General features: G+C 47.6%; 1 protein-coding gene across 8 annotated transcripts; it reads right to left on the bottom strand.

Annotated features, from left to right (window-relative positions):
- Positions 1-373: 373 nt before the first annotated feature.
- Positions 374-15,385, bottom strand: SPSB3 (splA/ryanodine receptor domain and SOCS box containing 3). Of its 8 annotated transcripts, none has more exons than XM_065559739.1 (8): positions 15,050-15,146; positions 9,597-9,791; positions 9,115-9,263; positions 7,397-7,574; positions 5,929-6,116; positions 3,046-3,148; positions 2,118-2,243; positions 374-1,420 (listed from the first exon to the last, which is right to left on the bottom strand). In XM_065559739.1, exons 3-8 carry the CDS (start codon positions 9,241-9,243, stop codon positions 1,068-1,070), a joined length of 1,077 nt encoding a protein of 358 aa, XP_065415811.1. In that variant the 5' UTR covers positions 9,244-9,263; positions 9,597-9,791; positions 15,050-15,146; the 3' UTR covers positions 374-1,067. The 8 variants fall into 8 exon arrangements, with proteins under 8 accessions (XP_065415811.1, XP_065415812.1, XP_005294427.1 ...); XM_065559740.1 differs by lacking the exon at positions 15,050-15,146 and adding an exon at positions 11,100-14,872; XM_005294370.4 differs by lacking the exon at positions 9,597-9,791 and having other exon boundaries at positions 15,050-15,385.
- Between the last annotated feature and the right edge of the window lie 2 nt (positions 15,386-15,387).

Here is a 15,387-nt window from a genome sequence, read left to right as displayed (position 1 = left end):
ACTTTGCTACAGGGAGCATAAGTATTAGACAGCAGAAGAGAACTATGTACCAGTTCTGTTTCACTCTAGCATCCTAACTGAGACCAGTGGGTCATGTAAGGTATCAGTGTAAAGGTTATGATTTGCTGATTATCCAATTTGTATGCATGTATCATTTCCGTATCTGAAGTTTGTTACATAGTCAATATTCCTATCACAACAGTGGGTGTACTTGGGGAACATTCACCAGACAGTATGCAATCAGCCTGAATGGGTCATTAGGAATAACAAGAAGACTTGGAAGATACTAATCTCCTGCTTTCCTGCAAAGCTTCCTGGGTTGCTGCTTTGACACTATATTCTTGAGAGCCACACTTTAGCTCATACCTTCACAGGCAGTTAAACAGTATTTTTATTACCATTTAAATAGTCTGATACAGGAAAAGCAGCAATAGCCAACATGCAAAGCAATTAAAGAAGTTACAGGACTCAAATGAGATCATTTACAGATCAACTCTAGCAAGTAACTGCTTATTCACAACAATGCCAACAGTAAAGCATATAGATGCAATTTTAAGAGCCCTTCTCTAAACACTGCTGTTCTAGATCACGTCCCAGTGACCTGATGCCTTCATTGCAGGTGCCAAACCAACACAACAGTTAGGAGAGAGGTGGAGTGGTAACTGATTTTGTCTTTTGATAGGAGTCAAGTCATTTATTTGATCATAAAGCCTGCTAGAAGAGATGCACATTTTGAAGCCAGGAAGCCAGTTTGAAAGCTTGCATCTCTGCTGGAACAGTTTACGCCCTAGAGATCAGCTAGTAATGGTGGCAGTGAGTAGGAGATGAAGCTAGGAAATTTTGCTGCAGGTTATCTAGGCTGCCTATTTCAAAGAAGTCACTCTCCTCAGTTGGGATAGGTATTCAATGCAAGTGGCTGATGCTTGTAGCTTAAAAGATTTCAAGAGGGTAGAAGTCTTTGCAAACTTGATTAGAAGTTGGTGTCCCCACAAACAGGTGTCTGGCCTGGATCACCTTCAGAAATAATGAAGGAAACCACCCCCCAAGGCAGTTTGTTTGAAAATAACTTATGTCCTCCTGCACCTCTTCCTTTGGCATGCCTCTGCATCCGACCCACAGGAGCTATCTGAGTCACTTCCCGACAAGGAGGAAGAAGAGGTGGAAGGCTTCAGTGTGCTGCAGTTCATACTCAGCACCCAGCCTAGTTTGTTGTGTAGAACTTGCTTAAGTCCTGGAGGCAATGGCAGCACTTCCAGCGTATCCACATAGTTGGGCAACAGCTGGCGGAGGCGATAACAGCAGAGGTACTGGAGGGATGTGTAGCTGGTGCATGAGCGGATCACCTTCATGCTGCTTTTGGCTGCAGTGGAGCACACCATGGGGTAGAATTTCTTGTTCTGCAGTTTGGTAGCTGCAACTCCTGGGAGGAAATACAATCAAGGAGGCTGGTGTTAGTCATAGGCAAGGGCACAATTAGGTAATTGCCTATAATGCAGGGATACAGTTCCTAGGATGCCCTGTGATCTGAACTGTCATCCCTTCTCCCACCTAAATGTGGGGTCTACAAACTTCTGGATAGAGAGCTGGAAAGCAGGAGATTTTTGAAGTCAGGCCTGTTGAAGGAGTGAATAGGTGTTTTAGACACTCTGCTTTATGCACTTAATCTTCCTATAGTTTGCTATTTAAGGAAGTCCGCTAACTATCCCCATCTCCAAACAGTCAGATGGCACTGAGACTTCCAAGAGGCAGCAACAATCTGAAGACCCACCCAAAGGGTCAATGTCCCATAATTCATACACCCCTCCCTCCCTGCATGTTTTGTCTCCTCACTTTGTTGTGCTTAAGCAGGGGTTCTCAAACTAGGGGTCAGGACCCCTCAGGGGGTTGCAAGGTTATTACATGGGGGGGTCGCAAGCTGTGAGCCTCCACCCCAAACCCCGCTTTGCCTCCAGCATTTATAATGGTGTTAAATATATTTTAAAAGTGCTTATAGTTTATAAGGGATGTCTCATTCAGAGGCTTGCTATGTGAAAGGGGTCACCAGTACAAAAGTTTGAGAACCACTGTGCTCAAGGGTGGGTTTGGCTGGATGAAGGCCACCTTGTCCCAACTCTTACCTATGTATTTCCTGTTTTTGAAGAAAGTGAGAGTCCCATGCCACGTGTCCAAATGAACCCCAATGATGGAGCCTTGGCCAAACCTTGAGGAGAAGTTAATTTTATCTCCCCTGTGGTGGAGTAATCCTTAGACAGACAGACAGCAGATTAAGAAGCAATCCTATACTCTTTAGATCGATCCCATCTTCCACAATCTCTTCCTAGTTTGTATAAACTGAAGGAGTCAACCATTTAATTAAAAAAACCTGGATTTCCCTGTGACCACCATTTGCTGCCCTCAATCCCAAAGCATGTGAAGGGTCTTTGGCACCTCAGGAGACAGCCAATGGTGGAATGTACTCTTGCAAGTATAGGCCAAACGTGTTAAAGTCTGAAAGTTATTGCCTCTCTGTGGTGCGACAGCCTAAGTGAAATGAGCTAGGTGTTCTCACCAAGGCAGTGGGGAGAGAGCCTCATTAGCAGCCTCAGCTGTGGAGCAAATACAGAACAGATTGGACTTCCTTCACTCCTTTTTTAGGTTGAGGCACAGTGGCGGCGGTGGGGGGAGTTTATGCTGTTATCTACAGGGGAGGTGGGGCATGGACAAAGTTCAGCCTCTAGGTCAGTCTATGTATCCAGTTAAGGGAGTTACTTCACTGTATACAAAAAAGAGACTTTAAATGACAGAGGCAATCCTGATGGGAAAACAGCAACACTGACAATATGCATGGATTCTCTCCGCTGCCCAAATGAAAGGCTGGCTGTGGGCAGCAGTTTCAGTCCAAGTCCATTAGGGATATCAGAGCAGATTCACAGTCCAGGTGACCATTTCAGTCTTATTCCCATCCCTCAGAGCACTTCCACAATTGCTAGGATTAGGTTTCTTCAGATCCATGAGCCTTCCCCATGAACTCTAAAGGCAGCAGTCCCCCTCCATACCGTGCATTACCTGTGTATGAGAGTCCCCAGCTGTCTTCATCCTTGCCCAGCAGACTACAGAATGTGTGGCGGTACTTATCGAGATTCACATCTGAAGTCCCAATTCCCACCATCTGGATGGAAGTAGCCCATGCCAAAGAAGAAAACAAGTTCTTTGTTTCTGCCATGGAACCACTCAGGGCATTAAGCACAACATAGCAGCGAGACACAATACAGGAGTGTGATGCTCTATCTCGGGGAAACATCCTACACCCCCATGTTCATCTTTATAAAATGATTGTGTGGTATCCAATGCAAAGTTTGTCATGTTGGGTGTCTTCGGCAGGCTCATGATGCACTGAGCATTGCTGTTATAGTAATGTTATAGATTATAATTTCATGTATGGAGGCACGAGGCTGAAAATGTATCCTTGTGGCTTAAAATAAACCCAGGTAAAAACTATTCAAGAGCAGAGAGGCAGTTCACACCTCATCAGGGCAGGTATGGGACAAACCCAGCCCAGCCTCACAGGAACAAAGGACGCTGGCCTAGGCAGCAACAAAAGAATCTGTTAGTCTCTTGAGTGAGTCACCACCTTCCTTTGGTCAGTCTGGGACTGCGATGAGGTAATGCTCACCTGACTCTGAAGGGGGAAAAGCTGAGAGGGAGGAAAGGACATGATAAAAAGGGAGACATTTGCCATGCTCTTCCTCTCTTTCGTACAACTACATGTACAGACACCACACTAAGCAACTGAAGCGATGATCAAAGGGGAGAGCCTGGCTGAAGAGCAACCAGCCAGTCTGTGGTGAGAAGCATCTAAGTTTGTAAGGGCATTGAAAGTGTTAAGATCAGCTTAGAATGTGTTTTGCTTTTATTTCATTTGACCAAATCTGACTTCTTGTTCTGACTTATAATCACTTAAAATCTATCCTTATAGTTAATAAATCTGTTTGTTTATTCTACTGAAGCAGTGCGTTTGGTTTGAAGCATGTCAGAGATTCCCCTTTGGATAACAAGCCTGGTGCATATCAATTTTTTGTTAAACTGACCAACTCATATAAGCTTGCAGCGTCCAGCGGGCATAACTGGACACTGCAAGACGGAGGTTCCTTAGGTTGTGTCTGGGACCGGAGATATTGGCTAGTGTCATCCAGTTGTAAGTAGCTGGGAGCGGCTTACATGCCAGAGGCTGTGAGTGAACAGCCCAGGAGTGGGGGTTCTCACAGCAGAGCAGGGTAAGGCTGGCTCCCAGAGTCAAGGATTGGAGTGACCTAGCAGATCACTGGTCCAGACAACACCAGAGGTGAACATCACAAGGAGTTGCACCTTTGGGTCTCTCCCTCTGCTACTTTTATTAGCATGTCCCAGTAGGCTCCATCAGACTCTCTGGGCAAGTTACTGCGTTCTAGGAGTTTGCCTGCCTCACTCAGACAAAAATAGTAAACCAGGAGACGGTCACATCAAAAGCCAGCATTACAACTCCAAAGGGGGAGTGGAAAATGGTGATTGTTAGCTAAATACAGTAACTCCTCACTTAACGTCCTCCCGCTTAACGGTGTTTCAAAGTTACATCGCTGCTCAATTAGCTAACATGCTCTTTTAAAGTTGTGCAATGCTCCCTTAGAACGTCGTTTGGCTGCCTGCTCTGTCCACTGCTTGCAAGATTCTGCTCAAGAGCAGCAACTTTACAAGGAAGCATTGTCCAAGTTCCTCTTCTCCGCCTCCTCCCCCTCCCTCCCAGTGCTTCCCCCACAGCCAAACAGCTGGGAGGGAAGGGGAGGAGCGGGGAAGCGCCACGTCTCCACTCCTCCCCTTCCCTCCCAGAAAGTCCTAAGCGCGAAGCACTGGGAGGGAGTGGGAGGAGCAGGGAAGGGCTGCGTCTCCGCTCCGTCCCATCCCTCCCAGAAAGTCCTAAGCACTGCCAAACAGCCGTTTGGTGGCACTTAGGTCTTTCGGGGGGTGGGGGGGGAGGGGGTAAGGAGGAAGGAGCAGGGATGTTATGTGCTCCAGAAAGGACGTGGAGTGGGAAGAGGTGGGCCTGCAACATCCCCCGGCAAAGTCGGCGCCTGTTCTTCTCCGGGAAAGCTGCTGCTGCTGTGAAGGTGCTTCCTAGCGTCCTTGCCTGCAGCAGGCTGTGTTTGTGTGAGGTAAGCCAGGGGCACTTCCCAACCACAGTACAGTACATCACTGTACAGTATACAATGCCTTTTGTCTACCCCAAAAAAATTTCCTTGGAACCTAACCCCCCGCATTTACATTAAATCTTATGGGAAAATTAGATTCATTTAACATCGTTTCACTTAAAGTTGCATTTTTCAAGAACATAACTACGTTAAGTGAGGAGTTACTGTAATAACTTCTTTATCTACATGCTCCAGTGCTGTTCCAGCGTTCACCACACATTAGGAACTAGTCAGAAAAAGATGCATCTCTGACTGGACAGGAATCTGGCATTTCTCTGCATTCTGTCACTTCAAGCACTGTGTGGCAGGGCCCATCTCTCTATTTTGTCATGTTGAGACAACCACTGGTGACCTACAAATAATAATGTAACAAAAGGCATGAAAGAGAGCCAGGAGATGTGGGTCCTATACATGACCTCCACTGACTCTGTGAGATCTCAAGTAAGTCACTTCAATTAGACTGAAGCAGAGAAGTTAAGTTCTTGGGCTCAATATAGGGGTATTGTGGTGAAATTTAATGGCCTGTGCCACACAGGTCAGAGCAGATGATCTAATGGTCCCTTCAGGCATTAAACGGTTAGTTTCCGGTCTGGTAGCTGAGGAGGATTCCAATTTTCATGAAGAACTTTGAGAGCTATTGATGAGGCATGCTATCAAGTACTGTTCTGTTAAAAGCTCGTCTATCTCTGTGCACCTACTTGTTCCTAAACAGCTTGTCTCAACATACCATGTCAGTGCCATAGACTGGTGAGGTCATCTTGATCTCCCAGAAGTGCTGCCCCTCTGCCAGCTCCTTGTTTCCACGGATAGCAGCAGTGCCACAGCTGTACTCCATGTGGAAGTTCACCTTGCGGTTGTCACAGGTCAGGAGGGTTGCAGTCGATTTGTTCATGTCATCCCACACCCACTCAAAGTCTGTTCAGAAGAAGACAACATATTTAGGAGGTGGGGCTATACGAGATCGCACCAACCCAGAAACAGAACAGTTTAACAGCCTTAAGATTTTTTAAATACCAAACTGAGTTAGTTGAATAGTCAGCTTGTCAAAGTCCAAGACCTTCTTGCTGTATTCTGACTGGGGATGTCATGCTAGCGTGGTCCATCCTTAACCACGTCTGTCACCATCAACAAACAATGGTTCTTGTTTGGGAGTAACACCAGAGCTCAGATATGAAAGCAACTTGTCCTACAACTGCAGTTACCTAACACTGTCGCATACATAACTGCTGTCAGTTAGCATGTGAGGTTGGGATGGAATCCAGGCCATGTAGGAGACAGAGTAATGTTGCCTTCAGTGTTTATTACAAACAGCAATGTCAATCTGAAAGACAAGCAGGAAACAACCCAGATGATGTCTAATCTGGGAAAATGAGAATTTAAGACGCTTCTAGAGCATCCTTGAGTTTTGGAGAATTCCATTTTTATTCCCCTTAGGCTCATGAAATTACAGCCAGAGGACAAGCAGTGTGCTGTCTTCTCATTCCTCATTTATGAGCACCCCCACCATCTGTCCAGGCCCAGATTTTATCTAGCTCTCCTAATGCACAATAAGCCTGATCTTCAATACTCCTTACTACCTGACCAGTTTGCTAATTGTACTGAATTGAGCTGAGTTTGATCCTCATTACATGTACACTGCTCCACAGTTCAGACTACAGGTGTATGAACAGCAATGTGCACTGGATTACATTAATGTGAAGTAGGAACCATTTCGTTTGTACCTGTAGCATCCACATAGGGGAGTTACAGCACTTTGGTGTGCATTGCTATTCACACCCCAGAAGTTCATGGCAGGGGAGTATAGACATGCCCTGGGATGTAAACATGAAGTTCAGTTTCACTTGTGTCCTAAGCTGGATTTGAAACCAGGCCCCCACAGGTGAGATCTGGTGCATTAACATCTTTAGAGTTTAGCCTGTGAATCATAACCAGTATATTAAATCCTGTATCTTCCCAGTTTCCCTTCGGGGTATGTCATAAGAACAAAATAGCACCCCATGCAGGAATAGCACAGATTATATTTTCCCCACTAAGAATGCAGTGGTGATCCCCCTCCCCCCACTCCTCTAAAGATGAGCAAGAGGCACCATCATCAGCATAACACGAGGGGAACCTGAAACATACAGGCAAAGAGAAAGCAGCACAGTTCAAACACCAGAGGAATAGCAAGAGCAGCTTAAGAGCTGCTTCCTTACACTCATCCTCTTCACCGCACTGGCAGTCCTTGACGCGATGGACAGTGTGCAGACTGGAGCAGTAGGGAGTCTCATTCTGGTTCTCACAGTTGCAGTAGGACTCTCCTGTCACAGGGATGGCGCTGGGGATGGAGGGTGAGAGGGAAGGAAACTCTGGCTCAGAGTCAGAGTCACTGTGCTGCCATGGAAAAGCAGAGGGAGACCATCAGAAAGCTAAAATTTGAGGGCCATCCCATAGATCCAGCAGTGCTTTACAAAGCCATGGCTTGACACTCCTTGTATTGCAGTAATACCCAAAGGTCCCAGAAGGTACATGCCCAAAAGAGCCCACACAGATGAGTGGATGGGGAAGGATGCAAAGTTTAAGCAAAGTGAAGGAGGCTGATAACAAGCACACTGCATTCCAGGTCTTGATTTTACAAAGGGAGAGCGAGGTTGGGCAGCTGAGGGACTGACGTGGAAAAAGGGGCTAGGATGCTACCAACAGTAATACAGCAAGCAAGGAGAAAAATGTAGAGTGCATTTCAGGAGTGAGGGAATGGTGGCTTCAAGCAGTAACTGCTGCTGCTCCTCATGTGGAAGAGAGGGCAACACTTCATGTTGGCGCCTGTCCTAGGGAACAGGTGATTGGAAGGCCCACACTTAAGATACTTTCATTAAAAGGGGGAGGGATAGCTCAGTGGTTTGAGCATTGGGCTGCTAAACCCAGGGTTGTGAGCTCAATCCTTGAGGGGGCCACTTAGGGATCTGGGGCAAAAATCAGTACTTAGTCCTGCTAGTGAAGGCAGGGGGCTGGACTTGATGACCTTTCAGGGTCCTGTCCAGCTCTATGAGATAGGTATATCTCCATATATTATACAAATCGGGCGGGGCGGGGCGGGGCGGGGGGGGAAATAAAGGGCAGAAATGTGCCATACCCCTCCTGCACCCCGACCCCCCGCACCCCTCCTGCGCCCAACCCACTGCCCTGAGCCCCCTGCTGCACCCTGCACCCCTGACCCCAACTCCCTGCCCTGAGCCCCCACCACACCCCACATCCCTCCTGCACCCCCTGGGGGCAGGGAGGGGGCGGAGTTGGGATGGGGATTTGGGGGAAGGGGTTGGAATGGGGGCAGGGAAGAGGGGGGGGGCAGGGGTGGGGCCTCATGGAAGGGGTGGAGTGGGGGCAGGGCCGAGGGCAACGGAGGGGAGGTGTCAGTAATGCGACCCTCAGGCCAATGTACTAGTCCTCATGTGGCCCTCGTGGTCATTTGAGTTTGAGACCCTGCTGTATAACTAGGAGTTGGGGGAAGCAAGCTGAAGGAGGTCAGTAGCTATTTTAATTTATCCCTTCTTATATGGTTCTATTTCTTTTCCTGCTTCATTCCCACCTTCCAGCTCTTCTACATCAATTTATACCAAGTGAGCCAAATTCAGAGGTGGTGTGTCAAGGGGACTTGTAAGTGACAGGCTGGTAATTGGGTGAGAGTCCAAGTTCTCATAACATACACCGGGGGAAGAAAGTAATTTGCATCAGCTTAGATGCCCTATAAGCTTAGGCTACTGGCCTCTTGTCCAAATATGACCCATTGTGCATGCTATTGCCACACTGGGCACCTAGCCCTCAAGCCACTAGTCACCTACATCCTGGGAGGAGGAAAGGTTTCCTTAATGGGTGTTTAAAAATATCCTCTTCTAAAGCATGTTTTAACTTTAGAAGCCTTAATATTCCAATCTACCTGCCCATCAGAGTCATAGCCCCAGCCATGGGCTCCAGAGGCCAAAGCTACCGCCCGTGCATCTGCATCCCGGCGTACCCCACTCAGGACAAAGTGCCAGGCCCTGCTGTTGCGTGTGCGTCGTGCCATGGTGTTTTGAGACAGATAATCTGCAAAATGGGAAGGGAAGAAAATAAGATTACCCAGAGCAGCACAGTCAACTGGAAAGGATCTATTTGGGCACCACCTCCTTCCAGTGATAGGTTTCCCCAACTCCTTACACCTGTCATCAGGCTCCAACCCCCTCTCCTGGCCACCTTGTGAATAGGTTTGGGATCGCCCAGGTCAGGTCAAACCTGGACCTTCACCATGACGTTATGGAACCATGCCGCACAAACTACTCTCTGGCTAGACTAGTAAGACACACACCTTTCATACCATGGTCAATGCTATACCTGTTGGCCAGCAGGGGTTGCTGCTGAACAATACAAGCATAAACCTACCCTCCGGAGCCAAGCTCACCACCTCTGCAGAGCTCCCAGCCCAAATTGGCTGAAAGAAATACCAGGATCTACTTCATTTTGATCTGGGTTACCAAAAATACTCCTAGAAGAACAAAGGGTAGGTGGTGCCACGCTGCACTGGCATACAAGGGAGAACTGCTACTGCACGAACCAGCCAACACTCTCACCTTTGTCCTGAAAAGAGATGAAGATCAACAATAATTGCCATATGCAGGCTCCTGTGGGTCCGGTAACTACACTGTGCATAGTCAAGTTCTGATGCTAAACTCTCCCAATCATAGCTGTCTATGGCATTGCCTCCTGGATCTACAGTCACTACACAAGTTGATCTGCGTGCGCCTGTCTGCTCATCTTTGACTAATTTACTATAATGGGAAGAGGAGAAGATAGACCAACTTCTTGCTGTGCAGGGACAATGATCTTTTCATCAGCTTGTCCTGACTTGCCTCAAGAACAAAACTTCTTGCGCGTTTCTGAATCCTAGCCAGCTGCATCTCAGAGACCAGGTTTGGGGAGGTTCTATTTTCCCCAGCGAGACCAGAACAAGTTTCTAGCCATTACAGCAAAAACTCACATAAGGAAACAGAAGAGCCAATTCTTGCTGTTCAATCCCCTCCTTTTCCCCCTAGAATCTCCTTTTAGTATGTCACACACAAAAAAACATCTCCCTCCTCCTCAGAGCTTTCCATTAGGGTTCCACACATCTTCCAAACATCCTTTAAACCAGGGGTTCTCAAACTGGGGGTCGGGACCCCTCAGGGGGTTGTGAGGTTATTACATGGGGGGGTCGCCAGCTGTCAGCCTCCACCCCAAACCCTGTGTATCCTCCAGCATTTATAATGGGGTGTTAAATATATAAAAATGTGTTTTTAATTTATGGGGGGGGGGGGTCGCACTCAGAGGCTTGGTATATGAAAGGGGTCACCAGTACAAAAGTTTGAGAACCACTGCCTTAAACTCATGTGCAAATCCCTCTAATTCTGAAAATGCCAAGTTCCTTTACTGCAAATATGCTAGAGAGCTCCTTGCCCCACATAGCCCCACTGTTGAGGGGGGTCTCCCTGGCCTATGCAGCTCTTAACTATCTTTTGCTAATGAAATAAAAAGGCACTGGCCTAAGCCTGCCACTTTATCATTCACTGGACTCTCCCACACCAATTCTGAGAGAGAAAGATCCTTCTCTTAGCCTCTTTAACAGATCTGTGGACAGGGTGCTGCCTATATACTGTACTGCCACAGACACCTCAGTTTTGAGTTAGAGGAAAGAAGTAAAGAAAAATAAGTGGTATTTACCAGCATTTTATGCAACACACACGTCTGAGATTCATGTGATTTTCTGTTCTTCCCAATGACCTATTTCTACCTCCCTGTGGGATGCCCAGAGATTTGGTTCAGAGCACTGCTGACAGTGAGGGAACTGAAAACTATTGGTCTAGATAACAGTTAGTCCTGACATGAGTGCAGGGGACTGGTCTAGATTACCTTGTAAAGTCCCTTCCAGTCCTACGATTCTGTGAGTCTATTCCCAGCCCACCCCTTCTGAAATACAGACACTCTGGTTCCTCATTCTATTCCTAAAGCAGGAAAGAAAGTGCTGAATCACACACCAGCCCTACACCAGGAGACCCTGTGGAAATCCTTATGGTATAATACCAGCTTCCTACTCTTTCCACACACACCTGATTTAGGAGCAGCTCATATAGATTTGGAATCTGTGGCCAGAGTTCTAATTGGGAGAGGAGACAGTGGTCAATGTTTTATTCCTGAAAATCAGTTTTAAGTGTAAATACCAGTCTGTTAGGTTGACTTAACCCCCTGTGTAGATACAGCTAGATCAATGGAAGAATTCTTCCGTCAACATAGCTGTGGAGAAGTGGATAAGTTACATTGATGGAAAAATCCCTTCCATTGATGTAGGAAGCTGTGCTGCTGTAGGGGAAACATACAGGAAGTCTCCACTTTTCAGACCTGGATGGTGCAGTTCTGCTTTACCAGGGTCCAACCAAGACTGGGGGCCAAAGATGAGAGAACTGGCTGAAGCTTAATTGGGATAAGACCAATAACAGTGATAAAATGGGGTGGGAGAAGTCAAAGGAAACAGCCCAGTACATTTTTGGTGCTCGGGGAAAATAATAATAATAAAAAAAAAATCTATCCCTTAACCAAAAAGGTAGTCTCGTTATCAATAATTACTTGAACTATCTGCCACGCAAGATTGCTATATTCTATGAGTCTTACTGGACACTTGGCGGCTGCTGCTGGGAGTTTCTTTTCATCTGCGCTTGGCCAGAGGTTGTGACTTTTCCCATCAGCCATGAGATCTCAGCGCAGAGCCCACACCTTGATTACCAGTTGAATGACTAATGGGGTTGCACCAATAAACTAAACTTTGGCAGACACATTCTGCACTATTTGGTTCCAAGTATCTCTTGCATGGAACATATCCCTAAGGTTCAGAGGCCGGCCTGGCTCCTTAATGCACTCTGGGTGCAGTTTGACATGGGTTGGGTCCTGGATATTTTACACGAGTCTCACTTTGCTTTAATCCAGCAGCTGAGATCAGCTGGGACAATTGAGCCAGTAGTCCTTGTGGTAATGCTTTCTGGAGCATGGGGTTCTTGAAATGGAAGGAGGGGACTAAACTCAGAAACTGGCTTCCTTCCCTTGGGCTGAGGAGGCTGCATTTGATTGCCTTCCACGAACTTTGCTAGACTTCCTCTTACCCAGGATTTCACAGACAGGGAAAGCAAAGGTGGGCAAGAAGGAGGGTTTCTTGGTGTCTCTCCCCCCACTCCAGCTAACATTACAGAAGAACAGACCCAGCAAGAAAAGTACCTTAGAAAGAGGCATAAAAGAACACATATCCCGGGGAGGGGTAGGAACATAGAAATGGAGATTGTTGGTCTAGAGGTACAGATTGAGTAACCCAATCAGGTACCTTTGAAGGAGGGGAGAAAGAAGAGAATGTCCATATCCAAATGTGATTTATTTCTAGCCCAGGGAGACTGAAGGTAGCAGGAAGTACATGAGTCAGACAAAGCCTAATTATTGACAAACAACTCCAAGAATCAGCTTAGTTTTTATTCAGCAGCTGAGACTTGAGAACCATTCTCCTTCCTTTCCATAAGTTACAATTGGATCTAACCTGTGATGGGGAAGGGAGAGCATGTCTCAGTCAGTGAGCAAAGATTAAAGGCCCAAACCTGCAGCTGCTGAGGTCAAGGAGTTTTGCCAGTGGTTCATGTGGGAACAGGATTGGACCCTAAACAGATTAATTGAAAACCTGCACCCAGGTTACTTGTCAAGCATCAGCAGAATGCCAAGTTGTTTAAACATTGCTACTACATAGGAAGATGAGATCAGAGATCTCTAGGGGAGAATGGAAAAGATTAATTATTGGTGCCCAAGATGATAAGAGAGTAAAGTGTTAACTTGACACAAAAAAAGCTAGCCTGATATTACACATCAGAAGTTAAACCTGTTTGAAAGCAGAGCCTGTGAGAAGGAGAAGAAAGATACTAGGGTAAGGCTAGAGGGCCAATAACCCAGAGGCAGGGATTTAGCCCATAGGTGAGGGAGAATTGTGGAGGTAATACACCCCAAGGAGGTACACAATGTTACTGGAGTGGGGTGATACTCCACAGGGAAGGGCAAAGTTTTACTTCCAGTGGAAGAGACTAAAAATAGTATTTGTAAAGATACCAGGCAATTCATATATTTTAAGCCACTCTATAAAGCATTAAAAGCCATAGTCATAAAGAGAGATAAATAAAAACATTTTGAGGCACATCAGAAGCAGAAGAGAACAGAAAACAGCACAAGAGAGGTAAAGGTTAATACAGACTCAAGAGTGGCTATACTCAGTCATCTAGGAGGGAGGAAGAAAGGTTCAGACACATTTTTAAAAGTCACGCACAAAGGACTAAGACAGATTTCAGGGAGGAAAGAGTCTCATGGCTGAGGGCCCATCACACCGCAGGTCCATTCTCACACTGACCCAAGACAGTGGGATCACCGCAAGCCAGGCACGCATGATCACAGATATCTGGGGCAGTACGAGGTCTGAGGAAGTCTAGAATGACGCTTTAGCTGATTGCATGCAATGTGCCAAGGCCCAGCAGTACCAGTTTCAGGTCTATGTGGCACTTGATTGGCAGTTAACAAAGGATGCCAAGATCAATGTAATATGAGGATGGTTGCTCAGAGCAGCAAGCAAATTATCTCCTGCAATCTGCTCAGCAGGTAAGTGACAGAGCTACCCTGTCAGGAAGGAATTAGAATAACTGAGCTCATAGTCAGGAGGGCAGGTGATGATGCTGCTGCAAGGTCAGCATGGAATAAAGAAAGCAGCAGCCTGCACAACTACAAGAGCCATGTTCAAGTCACACTCAACATACCACGAGGGCAAAGAGTGATGCCAGGCTGCAAAGTACCTCTGAGAAAGTTGTCCAAATGTGCAGGGACACTAAGGAAGAAAGAGCAGTTCAATAACAATGACCCCTTCTACCTAGCTACACAGACTCGGTTCCCTCAGGATGCAAACAAGGTAGCCACAGGGCTGCAGCTGGCAAAATCAGCCATTTGTCCAGGCCAGGGCTCTAACTGCAGAATCCCTGGGGCACAAGAGGGTGAGGTTAGTGTTACTAGTGTGCAATTGGCACTCAAGCCTTTGGGTTTTAAGAGTGACTTTGCCTAGAGCTCTCAGGTACAGGCCAGCATCACAGATGGCAATTCTGTACTCCTGAGGTTCTTACACCAGACTCATCTCCATGGTATCCAAGGCAGCATGTCAATCCCTCAGTGATGACACAGAGGCCAGCATGGCTCCTGTCTGCTAGAGATAGCTAGAACCAGACCAGTTCCAGACACCACCCCACTCCCTTATGCTCAAGGAAGCCCAGCCTGGCCAGAGAACACGACTGACCCCAATACAAACCCAGCAGGCGTTCAGAGAACCTGGGACTGAGCCCAGACTAGAATCTACCCTGTCTATGCCAGGGGAGGGCAATAGGGGTGGCTAGCGAGCAGTATGGGTCTCCCCGTCGTCCCAAACAGGACAAAGACTGACCCCACAGAGCAGGTTTTAAAGCACCCACAGGCTACAGATTCACACCCCTTCCCTAAACACACACAAAGATTTATTCCTCCTCCCATAGACAGCAGCCCCTTAACAGAGCACAGATCCCCCGCGCCCAAGAACAGGCTGCTGGCTCACTCTCCCTGCACAGATTCCCCTCCCCCCCCCCCCCCCCAGGGACCGGCCGCAGGCTTATCTCCCCCGGCGCAGATCCCCCTCCCCAGCCCGGGGTCAGGTCGCAAATGCATCCTTCCCACCCTTCACAGATCCCCCCGCCTCGGAACAGGCTGCAGGCTCACTCCGTCCACGGACCGGCCGCAGCCGCATCCCGCCTCCGCCTCCGCCTCCCCCTTACCTGCGCCGCAGCGGCTACCACGACCCCAGGTAGGCCACCCTCGCTCTCCTTCTGACCTACTTTTCCCCTCCCAAGATATAAACAATCCACGCTCCGCACCGCCCCTTCCGCGCCCATTGGCCGCGGCTTCTCCGGGAGACGGGACCTCTCCTCATCCGACATTCTCAGTTGGACCGTGCTCCCCTCGCTCACAGATCAGGGGGCGGGGATAAAATCATTAATTTCTCATACCATTGGCCATATGGGCTGTCAGTCCTCAGAGGGCTGCGCCATTGGAGGAAAGTTTCTAACGCAGCCACCGAGGCGCTTACAGCATGATAACGTAACAGGTACGAAAC

Source organism: Chrysemys picta, chromosome 10 (assembly GCF_011386835.1).
Source record: "Chrysemys picta bellii isolate R12L10 chromosome 10, ASM1138683v2, whole genome shotgun sequence".
In the NCBI taxonomy this organism is placed as follows: Eukaryota; Metazoa; Chordata; order Testudines; family Emydidae; genus Chrysemys; species Chrysemys picta.
This window is presented reverse-complemented; position numbering and strand designations above follow the sequence as displayed.

Bases quoted from the DNA above. Each gene is read 5' to 3' on its own strand.
- SPSB3 (XM_005294369.4), bottom strand. From the start codon at position 15,211: ATGTCGGATGAGGAGAGGTCCCGTCTCCCGGAGAAGCCGCGGCCAATG. The intron at 3,149-5,928 runs GTATGTTGAGAC...ACTTCCATCCAG, and splicing joins CAGTCTATGGCACTGACATG to ATGGTGGGAATTGGGACTTC. The intron at 2,244-3,045 runs GTAATGCACGGT...TGTCTGTCTAAG, and splicing joins CTGGGGACTCTCATACACAG to GATTACTCCACCACAGGGGA.